The sequence below is a fragment of the Pipistrellus hanaki genome, assembly GCF_964339955.1.
Source record: "Pipistrellus hanaki genome assembly, chromosome: 15".
Classification (NCBI taxonomy): domain Eukaryota; kingdom Metazoa; phylum Chordata; class Mammalia; order Chiroptera; family Vespertilionidae; genus Pipistrellus; species Pipistrellus hanaki.
Genome location: NC_140517.1, coordinates 23,996,075 through 24,017,338, shown reverse-complemented (window position 1 = coordinate 24,017,338; position 21,264 = coordinate 23,996,075). Strand labels below are relative to the sequence as shown.

At 47.7% G+C, this 21,264-nt stretch overlaps 1 protein-coding gene across 4 annotated transcripts in view; it reads left to right on the top strand.

The window, feature by feature from the left end:
- The window catches only part of ZDHHC7 (zDHHC palmitoyltransferase 7), a 31,675-nt gene extending 10,913 nt beyond the window's left edge, over nt 1-20,762 (top strand). For all 4 annotated transcript variants that reach the window (XM_084905603.1, XM_084905606.1, XM_084905605.1 and 1 more), the window contains 7 exons: nt 5,099-5,184; nt 8,576-8,907; nt 15,901-16,025; nt 16,211-16,307; nt 17,010-17,091; nt 17,852-17,982; nt 18,631-20,762. In XM_084905603.1, the coding sequence (XP_084761729.1) occupies nt 8,593-8,907; nt 15,901-16,025; nt 16,211-16,307; nt 17,010-17,091; nt 17,852-17,982; nt 18,631-18,807 (927 nt within the window). In that variant the 5' untranslated portion in view covers nt 5,099-5,184; nt 8,576-8,592 and the 3' untranslated portion in view covers nt 18,808-20,762. The remainder of the gene's footprint in view (nt 1-5,098; nt 5,185-8,575; nt 8,908-15,900; nt 16,026-16,210; nt 16,308-17,009; nt 17,092-17,851; nt 17,983-18,630) is intronic.
- The last annotated feature ends 502 nt before the right edge of the window (nt 20,763-21,264 follow it).

Below are 21,264 nucleotides of genomic sequence, written 5' to 3'. Positions count from 1 at the left end.
TATATTCTCTTAGTCTGACAGTCTAATTGGTTTACCTAGCATATACTCTTCATTCTCTTTATATTCAATCACTTTTTTTTTTAAACATTAGCTCTCTCTTTTTAATTGATTTTAAGAAAGAGAGAGAAAAACATCGATAGGCTGATTCTGGTACATGCCCTGACCAGGGATTGAAAATGACCCCTGGGTATGTGCCCTGACCGGGAATCGAACCCACCACCTTTTGGTGTACGTATTGATGCTCCAGCCAACCGAGCCATACCAGCTAAGGCTGAGTTAAGCTGTCCTAGGCTTTTTAAGTGTGGCGTGGTCAGACTGAGATGTAGCATCGTGTGTCTCTCATGGAGTCCCAGAGACTAACTGAGACTTTGGGTGGGTTCTTAAATCTTGTGGGACCATAGTGGTCATCTGTAAAATGGTGAGACCAAATATTTCTTGAAGATAGTTGTAGCTTTAAGTGAGAAGAAATTAAAAAAAAAAAAAATTCCTCCACTTTTCCTTCTAGCTATCTATGTCCTTTACTTAACTACATAAAACTTTTTTTTTTTTTTTTTTTTTGCTTCTTTAATTATCTCATCACCCTGTCTCCAAGCTCTTGGCACTTTTTTTTTTTTTTTAATCTTCACCTGAAGATATGTTTATTGATTTGAGAGAGAGAGAAAGGGAAGGTAGGAGAGGGAAGAGAGAGATGGAGAGGAGAGAGAGATTGGGGGAGGAGGGTAGAGAGAAACATTGACCTCCCACAAGTGCCCCAACTGGGGGGTCGAACCCAAAACCTAGGTATGTGCCCTGACCTGAATCAAACCACATCCTTTTGTATATGGGGCGACGCTCCAGCTGAGCCACACCGACTAGGGCAGCTCTTGGCACTCCAGAAGCTGAATCCGCCTGGCATCTCCTGCCCCTCCCTTGTTGACTGCTCCCACCTTCCTTCCTGCCCTTAACTTCCTTCCTGCCCTCCTTCCTGGCTGTTCTCCCCCTCCTCCTCCCTCTTCCTGTCTGTGCTCTCCAGGGTTTCAGCCTCACACTTCTGTGGCCTCTTGGATGAGAGCATCCGGTCCCACTTCACCTCTTCCCTCTGCGCTGGGCTTCTCATTCTCTCTCTAGGTTGGGGCTGGAGAAGATCAGCTATTAATGGGCAGCTGGTCAGCTCTGCTAATTTATTCCTCGTGCCCCAGTCGCAGCACTCGCCCTGAGTCTGCAGCTCCCATGTTCCATGAGAAGTTCAGCCAGGGCAGTAATATGTTCGAGTGCCTTTATTTCCCCACACTGTGCCCCGTCCATTCCGCTTTAGTGGCTATGCTTTTTCTTGCTGGAACTGCCTCTCAGCCCCTTAGAGGCCTGCCTTCCTCTTGGCCCTGGCCTCCATCATCTGCTCTGGGTCACAGCCTCCTGGTTGCCTTGTTCCTTCCATCTTAGTCTCACTTGGTCATCAGTTATCTTTTAAAAACATCTGTCTCTTTACCTAAGTTGTGGTTCCTCCCATTCTAGCAGAATTCAAACTCTTTAGCTGGGCATCAGAGAGAGTTGTTTTGGACCCCAGTCCATCCTTAGGTCACATTTCCCTTCCCTCTCCCCTGCCCTCTGCCCCCTGCGCCTTTTCACACCACTCTCTCCTCCTGTGCTATCTGGCTTGTTCATCAGGCCCATCCTGCTGTCTTCTTTATTGACACTTGCTCTGGTTCCTGCAGCAGAATTGGTCTTTGTCACCTCTCCCTCCACACTTTGCTCCTAATTTAGGAATAACACTTAGCACATTATTTACAAGGCTGCCTCCCACCTCTGCTAGTTTGTGAGCTCCGCTGGGCCATGCTCCTGTCCTTGGTTGCTCATGGGAAGTGGGGCTTGCACCTCCTTGTCCCCATGTTTGAATTCAGTGGCTCTCAGCTGGCATAAGCTTCTTATGCTGTTTATGTGTCTGAAGCAGAAACTTGCTTATTTCTGTGTTTTATATAGGTCATCAGTGAGAGTATGCATAGTAAAACAATGATAATTCAAACAGCATATTAATATAAACATGAATACCAAGCTGTGGGGTAGGTTTTCTTTCCATTGCCTTAGTGAAGTGATTTGTAACTTAATTATTTTTTTTTTGTAGCAACTGATCACCAAAGGAAACTAATATATTTTGTTTACTTTAGTTGTTTTTAGTTTGTTTATGAGAAATATACATCTTGTTTATAGCCAAGGAAAATAGTGAGGGGAAGAGATTAAGAAATTTAACCAAAGATAACAGTTAAAAGTAAATCTAAGCGGGGTCTTGACTCCTGAATACCCTTAAAGTTGTTGGCTGTTGCTTAGGTAATTTAATAAAAGTACTATATACAAACACCATATTTTAAAAGTCACCATTAGATTAAGCAGCTTGGCATTTATGGCCACATTTGTCATTTACAAGTTCAGAAGGGACTTGGAGCCAGAAATAGGTTAGGGCGGTGTTGAGGGCAGGGCAGGAGGGTGTACAGGTAGGTGCAGAAGGTGAACCAAGTCCTGAGGAGATTGCAGTGGGTGGGGTGGGCAGGGAGGCTGACTGCAGAGCCTGGCCCAGGTTGGGGTTTGGCAAACCTGAGAGGAAGCACTGAGCAGTTCTGGGTACTGGAACACCAGATCTGTTTCGTGGCAGGGACTAAGGAAACATACCCTCCATTACTCTTCTTTTTTCTTTTTAAATTTTTAATTTTTAATCCTCATCTGAGGATATTTTTCCCATTGAATTTTAGAGATAGTGGAAGGAGGGAGGGAGGGAAAGAGGGAGAGAGAGAGAGAGAGAGAGAGAGAGAGAGAGAGAGAGAGAGAGAGAGAGAGAGAGAGAGAGAGGTGTGAAAGAGACATCGATTGGTTACCTCCTGCATTGCCCCAACTGGGGCCAGGGATGACCCTTTGGTGTGTGGGTCACCAACCTTTTGGACCTCACAGACCACCAGTGGTCCACGGACCATCAGTTGGCGACCACTGCTCTAACCACCTTAACACACCAGCCAGGGCCCTGCAGGCCTCTTAATCCCTCCCAGATCCCCATCTCTTCACCCTCTGCCACACCAGTGTCCCAGTGTCCAAGTCAGGCGTCTTGGTTTCAGAAAACACCACCATATTTTAATTAGATTGTTTCCCATTAAAAAATGGGCAGAGGACCAGAAGGTGGCCAAAAGATTTATGAAAACTACACTAGCTATAAGGGAAATGCAAATCAAAACCACAAGATACCACCTCACACCTGTTAGAATGGCTATCATCAATAGGACAAGTAATAACAGGTGTTGGAGAGGATGTGAAGAGGGAACCCTTGCACACTGCTGGTGGGAATACAGCCATGGAAAACAGTGTGGCGGTTTCTCAGAAAATTAAGAGCAGAACTACCATATGACCTGGCAGTCCTTCTGGGTATCTACCTGAAAACACTTATTTGTAAAAATACATTAATAGTGATAGTATTCACAGTGGCCAAGACGTAGAAACAAGCCAAGAGTCCTTCGACAGATGATTGGCTAAAGAAGATGTGATACATATTCACAGAGAAATACTACTCAGCTATAGAAAGATGAGATCCTGCCATTTGTGACAGCCTGGATGGATTGTGAGAATACCATGCAAACAGCAATATGATTTCACCTATATGTGGGATATAAAATAAAAAGAACTAAAGGAACAAACAAATTCACAGACAATAGTATGGCGGTTACCAGATGGGAAAGGGGGTGGGGAAAGATGAAGAGGGTATAGGGAGTCAAATATGTGGTGACTGAAGAGGACTAGACTTTGGGTGGTGCACACACAGTGTAATACACAGATGATGTATTCTAGAACTGTACCTCTGAAACCTATATAATTATTAACCCGTGTTACCTTACTAAACTTAATTTAAAAAAGAAAAGACACCAGATGACGGTTTGTTTAAGCAGAAAAATACAATATTAGATAAAAACAGAATGGACAGGCCGTAAGGCCATGGCCAGGCAGCAGAACGGAAGCCCCTGAGCTGTGCTGCAGGACGGGTTGGAGGCTGCCTGCCGACCGCCTGCTGTTTGGAAGACGGTCCCCCGGACTGGTCCTCTAGTCTTACTTTTCCTTCAAGGTCCTTCTCTTCGTCCTTTAGTTCTCCTTTCTGGGAGATTTCCCCTTTCTCTGTCCAGTCCTACTTTTAAGATTTCAAAATTCTATCGTCATATTTTTATTATTCGATAACTAGGAAGTCCTCATAATGTTCCTCTTTTTGTTTCACAGATACAGTTTCTTAATTCTTCTTAAGTTTTCTTCACTGTATGTCATGCCTGCTCTGAATTCTTTTTCTCCCCCTGTTTCTTTTTGGGGCGCAGTCTTTATTGAGACCTGTTTTGGGTTTTCTTCAAAACGTCTGCCTAAGTTGGTCCGAAGGTTGTGGGTTATTGTTAAGCTGATTAACAAAACGCCTGCCTGCCCGTTGGCTGTTTGTTCATATTCAGGAATGAGCTGGGCTGAGCCCTGGCAGGATGTCCTCTGGCGCCTTTGTCTCAGGGAAATCTGGCAGTGAATCTGGCCTCTGTTGGTGTCTGACCCCTGCATCTTGGTATCGCCAGGCCTTTTCTCTTGGGCTACACGAGGGCTTCTAGAGAAACTGTCTACTTGCTCACCTGCCAGTGAGCCAACTGGGAGATATGAACCGGGAGCTTCTTTATTCAGAGGGTGGTCCTCACCACGTGCACCATGGTCCTTCACGTGACTTCCTCCTTCCATCCGGCACTTCTTACCCCCTGTCTCATTCTGCCCCTCTTTTCTGAAAACTCTTTGCTGTGGCTGATAAAACAAATGCTGACTGTCGGGATGCAAGCTCCACAGATTTGGTCTCAGCTTAAAATATTTGTATGCAACACTGTGGCTAAAATAGCAAGAGGGAAAATGACAGACTTAAAATGTGTAATTTTCAGAATTGGGAATCAGTTTACTAGTAGTGAAAATTTAGAGCAGTGAGATTCATAGTTAAGGATTGTTCTCAATAATAGCACTTTATGTGTAAAATGTTATGTTGGTTATATATGCTCCAAAAATTAATCGTACCCTAGGAAATATTGTATGCTCTTCTGTCATAAAATAAGACTTTTCCAATCAATTTTTTTTCTTTCAGATCCTATCACATAGGACAGTATGTACCTTCAGATCCTGAAGAAAAGGCGCAAAATGTTCAAGTAATGTTTCAAAGTAATTTGTGAGGTAAGCATGTGGTTCTTTATTCAGGTGTCTAATCACTATTGCCTTTTTGACAGCTGACACATGTGACTGCATCCATACAGGCCACACAAAAGGTTAATGGTGATAAGGAAATATTTCTCTCCACCTGTTGTCCTTGATTTGCTTACCACCTGTCCCAGAAGGAGAGTGTATCATGGGGTGGGGCAGGGCGTCCAGAAAGCCACTGTTATTAGCAAGTTTCACAAGGTGAGGTGAATGCTCAGTGTAAATGAAATGGAATGGAATGTTTTTGCTGGTACAGTTGTCCCCTTAAATAATGGAGGTCCTCAGTGTAGTTTTTGTGTTCTGTGAAACCAGGCTTTATTTAGCACTAGAGGCCCAGTGCACGAAATTTGTGCACGGAGTGAGGGGGAGGGCTGGGAGTGCACCCTCTCTGCACTCTTTCACAATCTGGGACATCCTTTGCACAATCTGGGACCACTGGCTCCTAACTGCTCACCTGCCTGCCTGCCTGATTGCCCCTAACTGCCTCTGCCCTCCCGCCGCCACCACAGCTTTATCCGAATGATGTCTGGAAGGTCGTTTGGCTGTCCGGTCTAATTAACATATTATGCTTTTATTATTATAGACCAGCAGTTTAGCTTCAGGAGAATAGATAAAAATCCCATTAAGTTGGAAAATGATGATGTGACATCTTCTTGACCATCAGTCAATGCATAGAGTTTTCAAGTTTCTTCCAAAAATGGTTTTCAGGAGTATTAAATCAATAGCGATTTTGGTGTTTAGGGTAGAATAAGATTGCAGCCTTATTGTAATAAGTGTGTATATTTTAGTTTTGCATCGAGAATCACTGTACCATTGCTCTCATGCTCCCCGTATTTTTATATTAGTTCAATGTAAAGGAATTGGTTCTTCATTTCCTCCCTTCCCTTCCTGCTGCATTAGTGAAGTGGATACAGTGACTCAGCAGAAAGCTCATGCAGTTGAGAGATAACTGAACACATCCAGTTTAACCTTGCTGTGTCCATTGCATACATTCTTGAAAAGTAAGTCACTTCTGGCTATCAGATTATTTTTCCCTTTGTCTTCTAGTGGATTTCACAACTTCGGCTCTAAAGCATGTAGCATTATGCACCAGCATTCTGTTATGCACTTCCAGGAATGTCCTGTCATGCCAATGGCAGGTGTCCTTGTGGCTACTCTTCCTGCCATCTGCACCTCCAGCCAAGGTGTAGCACCACTGGCTGCGTCCTGCACTCTGGCTGTTCGCACCAGTGCCTCCACCAGAAGGTTAGGCTGGATTGGCTCAGCTGGTCAGCATGTGTGCTTTTAGAAGCCATTCAAGGTCCTGATTTCTGGGTGGAGCTCACACTGCACAAAAATGGTGCTGACAAAAGGCTAGTCTGTGTGGCTGTGCAGCTTGTTATCTTACTGCCCAGCAAACAAGCATCTGTTCTCATAGAAAGCATTCTACTGGAGGACTCACCGTAAAGCAGAGGGGTTCTGTTGGAGGAATTTTTCAGCTTACGGTCTTGATGTACAGTTATGATTCAGTAAGAAACTTATGGAAGTCACTAGGAAATAATCGCATCTGAGAGGCACCAGTTTCTTGTTGTTGATCTGCCTGTAAACAAACATGCACTTACCAACAGTACACAGGCACCAAAGGGAGCACAGGAAGAGAGGACCAGACCCTCCATCCAGGCCGACAGGGAGGGAAGACAGCAGCTCTTGTGGTGGAAGGGGTCCATGCACTGCAGGTGCAACTGACGAGCGTGCCCTGAGGTTCTAGGCTGGTAGAGAAGCTTCCGGATAGTGTCAGCCCTCTTGTAGAGTCAGACGTTAGAGTGGGGTAGGCAGAACCAGTTTGCACCTCTTTTTATTTCTCTCTTATACCAGTCCATCTTTTTATATAAAGGGGGAACTTTCAAAATATTTTCAGAATGAACTCTCATCTACAAGTTCATTCATTAAATGTTTTCATAATTACTATGCTTCAGTTGCATTTAAGGAAAAAACAAACAAACAAAAAAGTGTTGCTTAGTAGTTGAGCATCTTACTAGGAACCAAGAGGTCACAGTTCAATTCCCAGTCAGGGCACATGCCCAGGTTGCAGGCTTGATCCCCAGTAGAGGGCATGCACGAGGCAGCCAATCAATGATTCTCTCTCATTATTGGTCTATCTCTCTCTCTCCCCCTTCCTCTCTAAAGTAAATATATATACACTAGAGGCCCGGTGTGCGAAATTTCGTGCACTGGAGGGGGTCCCTCAGCCTGGCCTGCGCCCTGTCACAGTCCTGGACCTCTCGGAGGATGTCTGCCTGCCGGACATCCCTCTTGCAGTCCGAGACCCCTTTCTCCTTACCACCTGCCTGCAGTGAAGGCGGCAAAGGCTCCCACCACCATCACCACTGCACTCACAGCAGTGAGTCTGGCCTCTGGATGAGTGGTGCTCCCCCTGTGGGAGCCCACTGACCACTACCTGCATTGAGGATATGTCTCCTGGTGGTCAGTGCTCATCATAGCTACCGGTCGTTCTACTGTTTTGTTGATTTGCATGTTAGGGTTTTACTATTGTATATAGGATAGGGTCTGTGTGTGTGTGTGTGTGTGTGTGTGTACTAGTATATTGAAATGCCCAGATTCGAAGACTGCTGGTAATCACTTGTAGCAGACTTGACTCCAAAAGCACCCATTCTCACTACTCCTGCTCCTTCACAGAGGGGAGGGACCCTCGCTCTGTGCTTGTCTGAAAGATGAGCAGTGCGCCTGTGCTGAGAAAGCACTTGGGTCGTTTGCTAAAAGGCTATCAGTGATTTTCTGTCCCTTGAATGAACGCTAAAGCCAAATGAACTTTGACTCTTTTTTCCCCTTGTCTTTATCACAAGTATCACTACTTTTATACCAAACACCGATAAGAGAAGGTCATCTGTTTAAACAAGTTGCTAGGAAAAATGCAAGCTCCTCTTTCCTTTTGTTGGACCCTGTATGTTCTCAGATATCAGGAACTGTAGGAAATATAGGAAAGGTATCAAAAGAATGGATTAATAAGTGAAGGAAACTTTAAAAGATTAAAATAGAGAGGAAGGGCATTCTAGAAACTGTATAGAATTGAAGATGATTAAGATGGGAGCCTGCCTACAAAACATGATCACGTGTTAACAGAGTTAAAACGAGGGAGGAATGAAAATAAACTGAGAACCACATTGAGAAAACACAGGTAAGCACTATGGTGTGGACAGTGGATGGCAGCCATGGTACAAGTCTCGTGTCCACTGGGGCTTTGGAACTTGGGTGCTGTGATTCTGCATTGAGTTTGTTCTTTTCATTATCTTTGTCCATCTGTGGCAGTGGCTGGCCCCCTGTATGCTCCCCAGGAGCCTCATCAGCTCTGTGTCCAATCCCCCTCTAGGGTGCATCGGGGAAATCATGCCGTCATCAGGACACCGGCTCCGAGATGTCGAACACCATCCTCTCCTGATCGAAAATGACAATTACGACTCTTCATCCTCCTCTTCATCTGAGGCTGACTCGGCAGACAGGGTGTGGTTCATCCATGACGGCTGTGGCATGATCTGCGCTGTCATGACATGGCTTCTGGTTGTCTATGCAGACTTTGTGGTGACATTTGTCATGCTGCTGCCTTCCAAAGACTTCTGGTACTCCGTGGTCAACGGAGTCATTTTTAACTGCTTAGCGGTGCTTGCCCTGTCATCTCACCTGAGAACCATGCTCACCGACCCTGTGAGTACTCGCCGTTGAGCCGGGTTTTCCTCATGTGTCTGGTCTGTCGCCACATGGGCCGTGCAGCAGACGGCCTCTTGCTCCTGTAACCTCAGGTTTTTACTAATTCCTAGAAATAGGCTTGTAGCATTTTTCACTGGAGAATAAGTATTGCTTAAACAGAAGTGATATCATGGAATGTCAATGAAAAATATTCTTGCTGGCTGTTTATTCAAATGAAGAGATTGTACCAAGTAATTTCTAAAATCCTTCCTAGTTTAAATATTTAATTTCTCTAAGGAATGGACTGAAAGCTGAGAGATCCGGGATCTAGATTTTACTACTGTGCTAACCTTTTCAATTGCCTTTGACTAATTTAACTAATTTAACTTCTTTGGGCTAAAGGATACCTATTACCTCTAAGTTCTTGCTAGCTTTGTAATTCTCTTGTTTTTAAGTCTCAACTAAAATGAGAAGTAAACGTTTCATTCTAGCTGGTAAAAGGTCAAGATTCAGCTGTGCTGCAAAGCAGAGATGGAGAACTCATTTATTACCAGTTATATTGGGTGTGAATGTGACCTTGGAGGAAGCGGTTGCTAAACAGAGATCAGGTTCAGTGCAGTGAGAGAGCTGGCACTGGTGTGTGAGAACCAGGGCGGCACTTTGGGCTTGTCTTTGGAGCAGTTTCCCTGGCACTAAGGATGGGCCAGCTCTCACACAGTGAACTGCCCTGCTTCCTGATGTCTTGAAGGCCCTGGACTCAGAACCTCCATGCTGGGCACAAGGCTGCTAACCTGAGATTTTGAGGCGTTCTCTAGTTAGGCAAAGTGGTAATGATCCTCAAAGTTCAGCCAGGAGTCACCTCCAGACTGGCTCCCAGGCTTACCCCGGAGTCCAGAGGAGGCTCCTCATGGGAGGCAGCCCAGGGGAGTTCTCCCACCAGCGGAACTGCTGCAGGTGTCACGGCTAGGTTTCGTGGTCGGTGTGGAGTTTAGTTTGAAGAGGTTCTTTCCACCACAGCATTACAAGAGTGGTTTTAAGCCATGGGTACAGGGCCTCTTGATTTGTACATTCAAGTCTACTGGGCTCTTGTCTGTTGGTAAGCTTTCTCTTAAAAGGTACCAAGAAGTTAATATTTTGTTATAAAACTTTTTTATACATAAGACTAGGCCTTTGCCTGAAAATAAACCAATATTGATCAGTCCACGGAATGTGGTTGACATGTTGACTTTGGCTGTGTCTCAGTTCGTGTCACAGGATGTTACTCTAGATTATTCACTCTGTTGCCTGTTTGCACAGTGGAGATCTTGGGCCTCAGACAGTGTCATAGGCCCAGCCAGTGGGCAATTGGGAGCAGCACTTAGGTGACAACTTGGAAGCTAAGTCTGTCCATGGTTTTATAGCTTCACCTGATTGTGGGGTCTTTCGCCATCACCAAATCTGATGTCCCTCAGAGATGTTTAAAGCCTTGGTCACCAACCGGTGGTCCATGAGGTCTGAAAGGGTGGTGACAGCTGGTTTAAAGGACCCTCTTCTCCTCCCCTTTACACACAAAGCCTCCCGCTGGGAACACACCTGCTCCTGGCCTCTGTGCATCCACCCCCTGTCCTCACTGCAGCACCAACACCACACAATAGTACCCAGGCCACAGAGGGGCAGTTACAGGGCCAGGGCCCAGATCAGTGATTTCTACTCTGTATTCATTGCAGGGAAAGCCCTGTTAATGTGGACCATCTTCCTGGATATTGAAAGCTGGATGAGTCCATCCTTTGTAGCATTTTGGTGATGGGACCACCTCCACACACAGGTCCCTTGTTGTTAGTGTGCAGGGTGGGGCCTTGGGGGAAGGAGGGCCGACAGGCAGAAACTCCTTGTCAGAGTGTGTTTCCCCTGTTCAGTATAGTTGTCTCTCACTCCTGGCTGTGCAGCGCCCGGCCCTACCCCTCTCCTCCTCTGGGAAAAGGCCCTAGAACTCTTATCGGAAGTCCCAAGAGCTGGGGGAGAAGGTGTGTGCGGGACGTCTTCTCTGTCCCTGGTGGGTGTGTGTCACTGGTGTTGAATGGAAGCATGAGGAGGCAGACTACACTAGAGGAGGAGTTGAAATCATGGACATCAATCAGTTTTTCCATTGGAATTTGATTCATATACCACACACCCTTGGAGGAGCGTTGGTCCTACGTCAGGTGCTGCCAAAGGTGTTCTTTCATTAACCCTCCAGCCCCTGGGAGAGGGGGAGTAAATGAGACCCCACACAGAGCTGGGATTCGAACAAGAGTTGTCTGACTCCAAAGCCCCTGCTTCATGTTAAATTCTTATTTACAGACTAGAGGCCCGAGGTAGAAAAATTCCCGCAGGAGTCGGCCCTCCTTCCCCCGGCTGAAGCACTGGCTTCCCTCTGGCACCCGGGACCCGGGCTTCCCTTGCAGCCCTGGCTTCATCCAGAAGGTAGCCTGAAAGGATGTCCAGTCTAATTAGCATATTACGCTTTTATTATTATAGATAGTGTCACACTTACACAGAAGTAGAGAAAAAATAGTGTCATGAACCCCATGGTCAGTCTTGTGTCAGCCATACCCTCACCTAACTCCCTCTCTTCCCCTCCCCAGAGTACTTGGAAGTAAATCTCAGACACTATAAACTGTTTGTAAATATTTGTGTGTATCTTTAAAAAGTACGGGCTCTTCTTTGTAAAAGCATAGCCTCAATGGCCTTAGCTCATATGAAGTTACTGATTAATTTCTCCCTACCTCTCCAGTTAGAGCTCGCATTTCCTCAGTGATCTCAGTTCTTTTACATTCTTCTTGTTTGAATAAGGATCCAAATAAGGTCTGTATTTTGCAATTAGTTGACCTATCTCTTATATCTCTCGATCTCAGTGGTTCCTTCTCTCTTGGGATTTTTTTTTTTTTTTTTTTAATCCTCACCCGAGGATATATTTACTAGAGGCCTGGTGCACGAATTTGTGCACCAGTGGGGTCCCTCTGCCTGGCCTTAGAGATTGGGCCAAAATTGGCTTTCTGACATCCCCCAAGGGCCCCGGATTGTGAGAGGGTGCAGGCCAGGCTGAGGGACCTCACCAGTGCATGGTTGGGTCGGGGAGGGAGGCAGGAGGTTGGTCAGCCAGGGAGGGATGGTGGAAGGGTTCTAGGTTGTGTCCGACTCATCTCACTCAATCCCAATCAGCTGGACCCCAGCAACAAGCTAACCTACCATTCAGAGCATCTGCCCCCTAGTGGTCAGTGCACATCATAGTGACTGGTCGACTAATCCACTGTCTACCCCTGGTGGTCAGTGCACATCATAGCGACCAGTTGCGTAGCCTTAGCATATCATTAGCATATTACACTTTGGTTGAACAGCCCACCACAAGATGAGACACTGGAGAGGACTGTGAACGCTGCATCTGCTGGCGGTGCAAGCCGAGCACAGGCCAGCTCCTCTACTGGGTGTCTGATCTGCGAAAGTTCACCTTGAAAGACTCAGCTTTGACGTGTAGGCCATCACTGCAGGGCCTCAGGGAAATCATCTCCAAGTCCTGAGGAGACCGGGCCTTGAGGCGCTCCATTGGCTGCCCAGGGTTCTGAGCAGCCAAACGGAATGTCTGGAGCCAGCAAATGCCAACACACCACGGGGGAGGCTCCAGTCACCAGTTTCTCACAGCGACTGTTTGCCTAACCCTCAAGAGATATAAGCTTTCTTCGCTAAGAAATCATAAGTAATTTCCTTTAAAAAAAAAAAAAAAAAAAGGAGGGGGGAGTCATAATCTGCTTTTCAGAAGGGTATTTATCACATACGTTTTTCCTATGGAAAAGTACATGTGTGTCTCATAAAAATTAAGGTGGCTGGAGTTTTAAATCTGGTCCATTTCCTCTGATGGAAATGTGTGACGCTGAACTGTCACCAGGAGCGGGTATATGCCATGGTGTTTTATAAAATCATAACAGCAATAAGACTGTGGGATTGGTGAAGGAAACTTAAAAGACTCCAAATTGGGGTATGTAAATTAAGTAAAATGTTGCACCCAGCATTCTGATTTTAATTTTCAAAAATAAGAGTTTAAACCCTTAATTTTTTTAAATCTTCCTATGGAGACACATTGAGTGTTAGGAAATGCCAGGACCTTGGCCAAAACAGCTTCCCCATATTAAGACAATGAAACTGACTTCCCTCTGTGCTAGGAGGGAAGTCAACTATAGTAGAGGGCTGGGGGGGCACATTTTACCCACAGTCCCTCCTGTCCCTCTTCCCCAGAGCACCTCCTGGAGGCCTTACTTCCTGCTGGTGATGCTGGGCTCGCTAGTGCCTTGGAACTAATGGTCTTCAGGGGTCCTGGACTGCAAGAGTCCTGGACTGCGAGAGGGATGTCTGACTGCTGGCTTAGGGATCGGGCTTAAGCTGGCCGGTGGACATCCCCTGAGGGGTCCCAGACTGCAAGAGGGAACATGCAGGGCTGAGGGACCCTCCCTTCCCTGCCCCAGTGCATGAATGTTGTGCACTGAGCCTCTAGTCCTATATAATAAAAGCCTAATATGCAAACCGTCCCCTCCACTGGGAGTTCAACTGCTAGCTATGACGTGCGCTAACCATCAGGGGGCGGCACAGAACATGGCACTGTCAGTAACATGGTGCTGGCAGCTGGCGGCCGTGGCGGCACTGTTGGCCACAATGGGCCCCAACAAGCGTGAGACTGTGGCGGGATGGTGGAGCAGGTGAGCGGGCGGTGCCAGGTCAAGGTGGTGTGAGCAGGGGCCCAATTGCCCTGCAGACAGTGCCCAGCAGCAGCAGCAGCAGCGGCAGGGGGCCTGGCCTCGATCAATAGCCCCGCAGAGGGCAACCAGCTGCAGTCAAAGGAGATGGGGCCAGCACCCAGCTCCCAGGATCTGAGGGAGGGAGCTGGGTGGAGTCCCGGCCTCAACTGATTGTCCTGCAGACAGTGACCAGCAGCCAGCCAGCCCTGATCACCTGATGGGGCCAGGCCTCAGGTTGGGACAGGGAACTGGGGGTGGATGGCAGTGACCAACCTCTCACAGCGCCCAGGTTGGGGGCTGCAACCTCTTGCCAGCTACCTGGGGACGGGGGGCGGGGGGGGGGGAGGAGTGGAGGTGCAGTGAGAATGTGGGGTGTCCACTGCGCTCGCTCTCACTCCCCCTGCTACCCTCCCCCGGGATGCCAGGACTCAGGTGTCATGGAAGCCCCCCACGCTCAGGTGCTGGGTGCCCATGAGGAGCCCACCCTGTCCCGTGGCCTCTTCTGGGTGAGCCGGGCTGCAGCTGCCAGGACCACAGGGGCCAGGTGGGTTTGCGCAGGAGCCGGTCTGCAAGGCTGGCTGGGAGAGAGCACACTGCTGCCCAGTTTCCATGCGGCGTCTCTGGGTGGCCCAGAGGCCCACACTGCGCCCCAACCTGTGGCTCACCGCATCTCCACGAGGGGACTTTGGTGCCATGACTCAGGCGGATGGGGGCACCCAGGGACTTAGGAGCCCAGGTGCTGCTCAGGACCCAGAGGTCAGCTGGGACCTGCCCTTCCATGCCAGATGCTCATGCTTCTATCACCAGCCAGGCCTAGGGACTGCACCCGTGCACGAATTTCATGCATCAGGCCTCTAGTGTGTGTGTGTGTATATACATGTATATGTGTGTGTGTGTGTGTGTGTGTGTATGTCTGTGTATGTGTGTGTGTGTGTGTGTGTGTGTGTGTGTGTATGTGTTAAAGATCAAGGCAATACAGCCAGGGCCCAGCCTTTTTTATGAACCATCAGCCTTCTCAGGAGACACTTGCCGACTGCTGATAAAGGGCACCCTTGGAGGAACCAGTGCTCCAGGCATCCTGCCAAATGTGTTCTTTATTAACTCTCCAGTGCCTGGGAGAGCTGGAGTAAATCCACATCCGAAAACGAGGCCCCACACAGAGCTGGGTTCTAACAAAGCTGTCTCCCTATTGCAACCTCTCGGGGCCACTGCCCATGTCCGGCCTGCAGCCTGCCTGGTTCTGTGAAGACAACTCCTGCCACGAGCACTCTGCCTCCTGCCATTCGTTCACTTTTCCCTAACTCCTCTTCCCATCGCTCCTTTTTCCCCAGCTCCCCTAGCTTGTGGGGCATGTACACTGACTGTTACAGCTCCTGACCCCTGGCCAGAGACGCTGAGCTGGGTCGGTTACTCAGGACTCCATTTCCAGGTTTGAGTGTGAGTGTGGATTAGGTTGGCAGACACAGATGCATTACAGTTAAAAACAAGATAAGCCCTTTGTGAGATTGTTTTGCTCAGTGTTGCCTATGGCAGCTGATAGGAAATTGTGGGTAGCATTATCAGGCCAACCCCCCTCCCCCTCCCACTCCCCCCACCCTCTCCCAACCCTCATTAGAATGGGGTGATCGGGAAATGGTGACCATCCGCTGCCCTTGAGTTGAGAGGCTTCACAAATTCACAAACCTTGCTCTGTGGAACTTGCACTAACTAGGAAAAACTCCTGTGACTAAATATCACATGATCTCACTCACTTGTGGAATATAATGAACAACATAACTGATGAACAAAATAGAACCAGAGACACAGAAGCATCGAACAGACTGTCCAACCTATGAGGGAAGGCGGGGAGGGAAGGGGGGATATGAGATCAACCAAAGGACTTGTATGCATGAATATGAGCATAACCAGTGGACACAGACAGTAGGGGGGTGAGGGCATGTACTGGGAGGTGGGAGCAGCCGGGGAGAGGTCAAGGAGGGAAAAATGAGACTCATGTAATACTTTAAACAATAAAGAATTTAAATTTAAAAAAATACACAACTCATGTGACTTAGCAGTTTATAAGGGATAGTTCATTTTAATGCATATTTTTCCATGCAAAATAAAACAACTGGGCCTGCCTGAGAAATAGTTATTTTTGATGCTAATATGCTTTAAGTGGTAACTAATTATTGTGTGATATATAAACCTAAGACTAATTCCTACATTTATTGACTTGTTTTTAGCCTTTCCTTCTCCTTAACTAAACATTCTTATTAACCTGTAGGGAGCAGTACCCAGAGGAAACGCTACTAAAGAATACATGGAGAGTTTGCAGCTAAAGCCTGGAGAAGTGATCTACAAGTGCCCCAAGTGCTGCTGTATCAAGCCCGAGCGCGCCCACCACTGCAGGTACCCCGCCCTCCCTGGGGCAGCCCGAGTGCACCCCCCACTGCAGGTACCCTGGCCCCTCCTAGGACAGGCATTCCCCCACAGTAACCTCTGACCAGCATTACAATTTTGTGTATTGGATGCATGGCTTGGGGTTGTGTTCCCTCAGAGTATGGAATACTAATAACCCAACCTCTCCTTTTCAGTATTTGCAAAAGATGTATCCGGAAAATGGACCATCACTGCCCGTGGGTGAACAATTGTGTAGGAGAAAAGAATCAGAGATTTTTTGTGCTCTTTACCGTGAGTAGAAGTGTTTATGTGGTAACTTACATTGAGTTTTAAATTCTTAAACTAGAATCTTGCCTGGAGCTGGTGAATTTATTCTAACCTCAGACCAGTTTCCCTCTGACCTTTCCTCTGGATTCACATTATAATTCTGTGCTGTGATTGAAAGGAAGTGATCTGACAGATAAATACATGCTGCTGATGGTGCTTCAGGTTTTACTGTCATTTAATTTCTCAGATACACAGTTCTTAATAGGATCTTGCTGAAGTTAAAACATGATTCCCACCGAAGCCGGTTTGGCTCAGTGGTAGTGCGTCGGTCTGCGGACTGAAAGGTCCTAGGTTCGATTCCGTTCAGGCGCATGTACTTTGGTTGCGGGCACATCCCCGGTAGGGGGTGTGCAAGAGGCAGCTGGTCGATGTTTCTCTCTCATCGACGTTTCTAGCTCTGTCTCCCTTCCTCTCTAAAAAATCAATAAAATATATATTTTTTAAAAAACACACAAAAAACATGATTCCCTACTGTATGCTTTCCTATAAAGTTATGTAACTTGGTCCAGCATGTTATCGGGTAGGAGATGTCAACTACTGCGATTGATTCCTTCCCTCATTCATTTTGTCGACAAATGCAATGGAGGCGACCACATCAGATTAAGCAGCCTTTGCTCCTAGAAATAGGTGATTGCTTATCTCGTGACCAGTTTTCCATCGTTGCAGATGTACATAGCTCTGTCTTCAGTGCACGCTCTGATTCTCTGTGGGCTCCAGTTCATTTCCTGCGTCCGGGGGCAGTGGACAGGTAAGGCCGTGTTCGTCTTTCCTGCAGTCACGCTGCTGGGTGATGAGGCTTTAAAGGAAAATGGATTTTCCAGTTTTTAAGAAATCCTAGCTCTTATTTTAGGAGTTGGTGGTTTTTTTTTTCTGTTGTTGTTTTTAAGAAAAGAGTTTGGGTAAGTATTAACACTGCCTTTTTCCTAGCATAATGAAGTTCTCCATATTACTATTCTTCCTTAGTCCATTGATAATGTCTGTTAGATAGTCCCATTTGTACTTTGCAGATATGAAGACTAGAGGGAAGTTAGTATGGCTTCCACCAAACCTGGTTAGCCAGTGGGGCATTCAGCGCGCTCCTCATGACTAAGTGAGCGTGGTGAAGGTGGGCATGGCCTGTCCAGCCCTGGGTGCCCAGGCAGGTACAGCTGTCCCGCCCAGGGGCGGGGGAGGAGCGGCCATGTGGAGGTACACCTGCCTCTCTTCTTCTCTGGCTCTTGTTGCACTTTAATACACAGATACAGTCTTAATAGAAACCTCAGTCATTATGGAATCTTTGGAAAGTGCTGACCGGAAACGGTGGTGTGAATTTTCGCTCAGGAGACCGACCTCCTCTGCCCCTCGGTGAACAGTGAGGGTGCCTACTTAGAGAATGGCACATTCTCCCCAGAGGCTGGCCCAGGGCCGCCACTGTGAGGGTCCTGGGAGCTCACCTCACCACATCCTGCGGTTTGGGGCATTTGTTATGCTGTGATGTCCAGCCACAACCCACTTTCTCTCGTTCACAGAATGCAGTGATTTTTCACCTCCAATCACTGTAATCCTGTTGATCTTCCTGTGCCTTGAGGGTCTCCTGTTTTTCACTTTCACTGCAGTTATGTTCGGCACTCAGATCCACTCAATATGCAATGATGAAACGGTATGCTTCCTCCGGGGCTGTGTTTGCTTAAGGTTTGGTGAGAGCTTGAGTAAATGGGAAATTCTAATGTCCACAGGAGGTGTGTGTGTATTATTAACTCGGAGATTAATTGGGCCGCCTTGATAAGCACCGACAGGCTCGCTGTATTTGTTCTTCCTGTTCTTATGCGAGTGCCTATTTCAGGGATCAGTATGACCTGAGAGTCAACAGAGCCAGGCAGGCTCCCAGTTTCCAGGAGACCCAGCCCTGGAGCAGCCGAGTGAGTTGCAGGAACGGATCGCCTTCATGCCTTTGAACTGAAGGCCTAGAGCAGACGCTCGATAAATATTTGTAGTAAATGAGTTAAAGCCTGCCCCTGGCCCAGAGGACTAGTTCTCTTCCTCACCTCTGTGGCTCTTCGGCCATCCTTGTCGCTGGTGCCACTGCCTGGCTGAGTGACACTGGCCTGGCCAGGCTGCTCTGGCCTGGCTGTGCTCAGGGAGGCCGTGGGGCTGGTGCCGGGAAGGAGAGCCCACACTTCACCTGCACCTCGGTCTCTGGTGCAGAGGGACAGTTTGGTGGCCATCCCACCTTTTCAGCACGTGGCCTAACCTGCAGTGTCGGGGTTTCCTGGCACTGCCACCCACACGCTTTTCTTTCCACTTCCAGGAGATCGAGAGACTGAAGAGCGAGGAGCCGACCTGGGAGCGGCGGCTGCGATGGGAGGGGATGAAGTCTGTGTTTGGGGGGCCGCCTTCCCTCCTCTGGATAAATCCCTTCGTCGGCTTCCGATTTAGGCGACTACAAACGAGGCCCAGAAAAGGAGGCCCGGAGTTCTCCGTCTGAGACCCCTCTCCTGCTGGAACTTGTGAATGGACTTGAAATTATTTATTTGGTGTCTGAAAGGGTATCGACAACTCATCTGGGACCAATAGGGCAAATGGAACCTACACAAGCCAGTTGCTTGCAGCAAGCAGAATCTTACATATTTACAGTCGCAGGTGGCAGATTTTCCAAACTAGGACCCGGATGAGGCAGGTGCTTTCACCTGTACAACAAAGAAAGGGAGGCGGCCACGTGAAAAAGCCAAAAGTCATTCTCCTCCCGCTCAGTTAGGACTTTGTTAAGACTACTTCGCATTTCTAAGAAGCTGTGTGATATTACACGGGTTATCAAAGCCTTTGTACTGAGCTGCTGTTTTCAGTCACGAAGACGGGAAGTCAATCCAGTGAAAAGAATTCTCCAACAAGTGGTCCCAGGGAGACCTGCTGACCCTGCGATTCATTAGCGCACGCCCTTGGTCCAGGAGGGGCGTTTACATACAAGTACATTTTGGTCTCCATTAGCTCTGACATTCGCACTGAATTTGCAAACGATCTGTGCATTGCACACGAAGGCGGCTCCAGATACACTCCCACTGCCCGGAGGGGCCGTCTTTGACCCTGCAGCAAGTCTGTGTGCGTGTCTGTGTCCGTGTGTGTGTGTGTGTGTCTGTGTGTGCGCGCGCGCGTGCATGTGTGTTTTAAAATTGACAGTGTTGTTTAGGCGATGTAACACTTATTGGCCGTGAGCAGCAAACAAACTGTTTTTTAGAAACCGACGTTTCAGGGAAGCGGGGAGAGCTGCCCCGGGATCCTCCTCCCGTGGGCTCACAATGAATGTATTGCAAACTGGAGAATACCTTGATCCAAAGAACAATCATTCCTGTGTGGTCCTCTGTTGCCCTCCTGTTTTCGTTTTATCTTGAAAATCTTGAGCACATGAGGACCTTGGAACTAGTTCTGCCCAAATTAGCGGAGTATGAGTGGCACCTCAGTGAGAGAAGAGTGGCGTCCCCTGGCGGCCTTCCCCTGGGCGGAGTGGGGGCGTGTCGGAAGAGGGGCCGGCACCGCAGCAGGTACACACCGAGAGAGACACGTGTCGACCCCTGGCATCACTGAGAAGGTGAGGGCACCACAGGCCATGAACCCTGGACTCTGTGTCCCTCACTTGCAAAGAATATTCAAGATGGAACAGCTTGTTTTACTTTCTTTTTTTTTTTATTTATTTTTAATCATTTTTGTTTCTCTACCCACATCACCAGTGATTTAAAAAAAAAAAAAAAAAAAAAAAAAAGACCCTTGGTGCAGAGCTTAAAATCATGCCAGAAAGCAAACAGCTCCCCTCCTTGGGGACTCGCCTTAAACTTGCCTGGTCTGTGCATGTTCTGCGGGACCCGTGAGGAAGCGCCTGTGACCGTCCGAGGGTCTCCATGAGCCTGCCCCCCACGCTGAGAAGAGTTGGTGTCTCCCTCCTCGTCTTCATGCCTTTCTGTTCATCCGTGAACCGTTTCTGTTTCTGTTTTTAATTGATCCGTACCCTTTCCTAATCAGGGCTTCTACCACTGCTGATGCAAAACCACAAAGGGACCTACTCGAGACACAAGGGTACCCAAGTGAACAAAGCGTAGGATGTGGAAGTGAACCGAGTCACTGCAGAAACTGTGCACTATGGGGGCTGTGTCACTGTCCCAGGGCCAGGCACCCATCAGTCTGTCCAGGTGATCCAGAGAGTTTCCCCGAGATTGTTTTGCATATTCATTTGCACATCTGTTGTCTGGGTTGGACTTGTGTATTGGGCTTCAGTGTGAGCCTTTTAATATGTATATCTTGTTTATCAATAAATTATCAAAGTGGTTGAATCCTGTGAGACTTGGCAAGTATGTGCAAATCAAGTATACTTGACTTTTCAACCTCTTCTTTCAATGTAACTTTTATATGAAATAAAATCACCGGTTGACTGATCTCAAACAGTTTATTATGTGGTAGAGTTCTTGGTGGATTGTCCGTGTGTTTTCTGTGGCTTTTCCTGGGCTTAGGGACACCAGCACCCCCTGCTGTGACCCTCACCCCTCGCCTCTAGTGCCTGTGAAAAGTGACGGGCATTTACATGCTGCTCATGCGCACTCTGCCCTATCCACATTTAATATTTTCCTCTTCAATTGGCACGCCATCTTTTACTTAGCTTTATCTTAAACATTGCTGTCATGTTTTAGTGCTGTTTGAAATAAAATTAAATTTTAAAAATGTCACTCTTCAATCCAGAATCTCAGCTTCCTATAACTTCATTCAACAAATGTATCTGTTTGTGCTTGAGAGACCCAAAGATGAGTGAAGAGGGTGACCGTGGCCTCTTACCGCCGCACAGGGAAGATGGGCATCTCCACGAATGACCAACGATGCCCACCGGGAAGCCACACGCACTCTTCCACGGGCACTCCCGGCCTTGCAGACAGACATGCAGAAACACATGGGGTCCTGGACA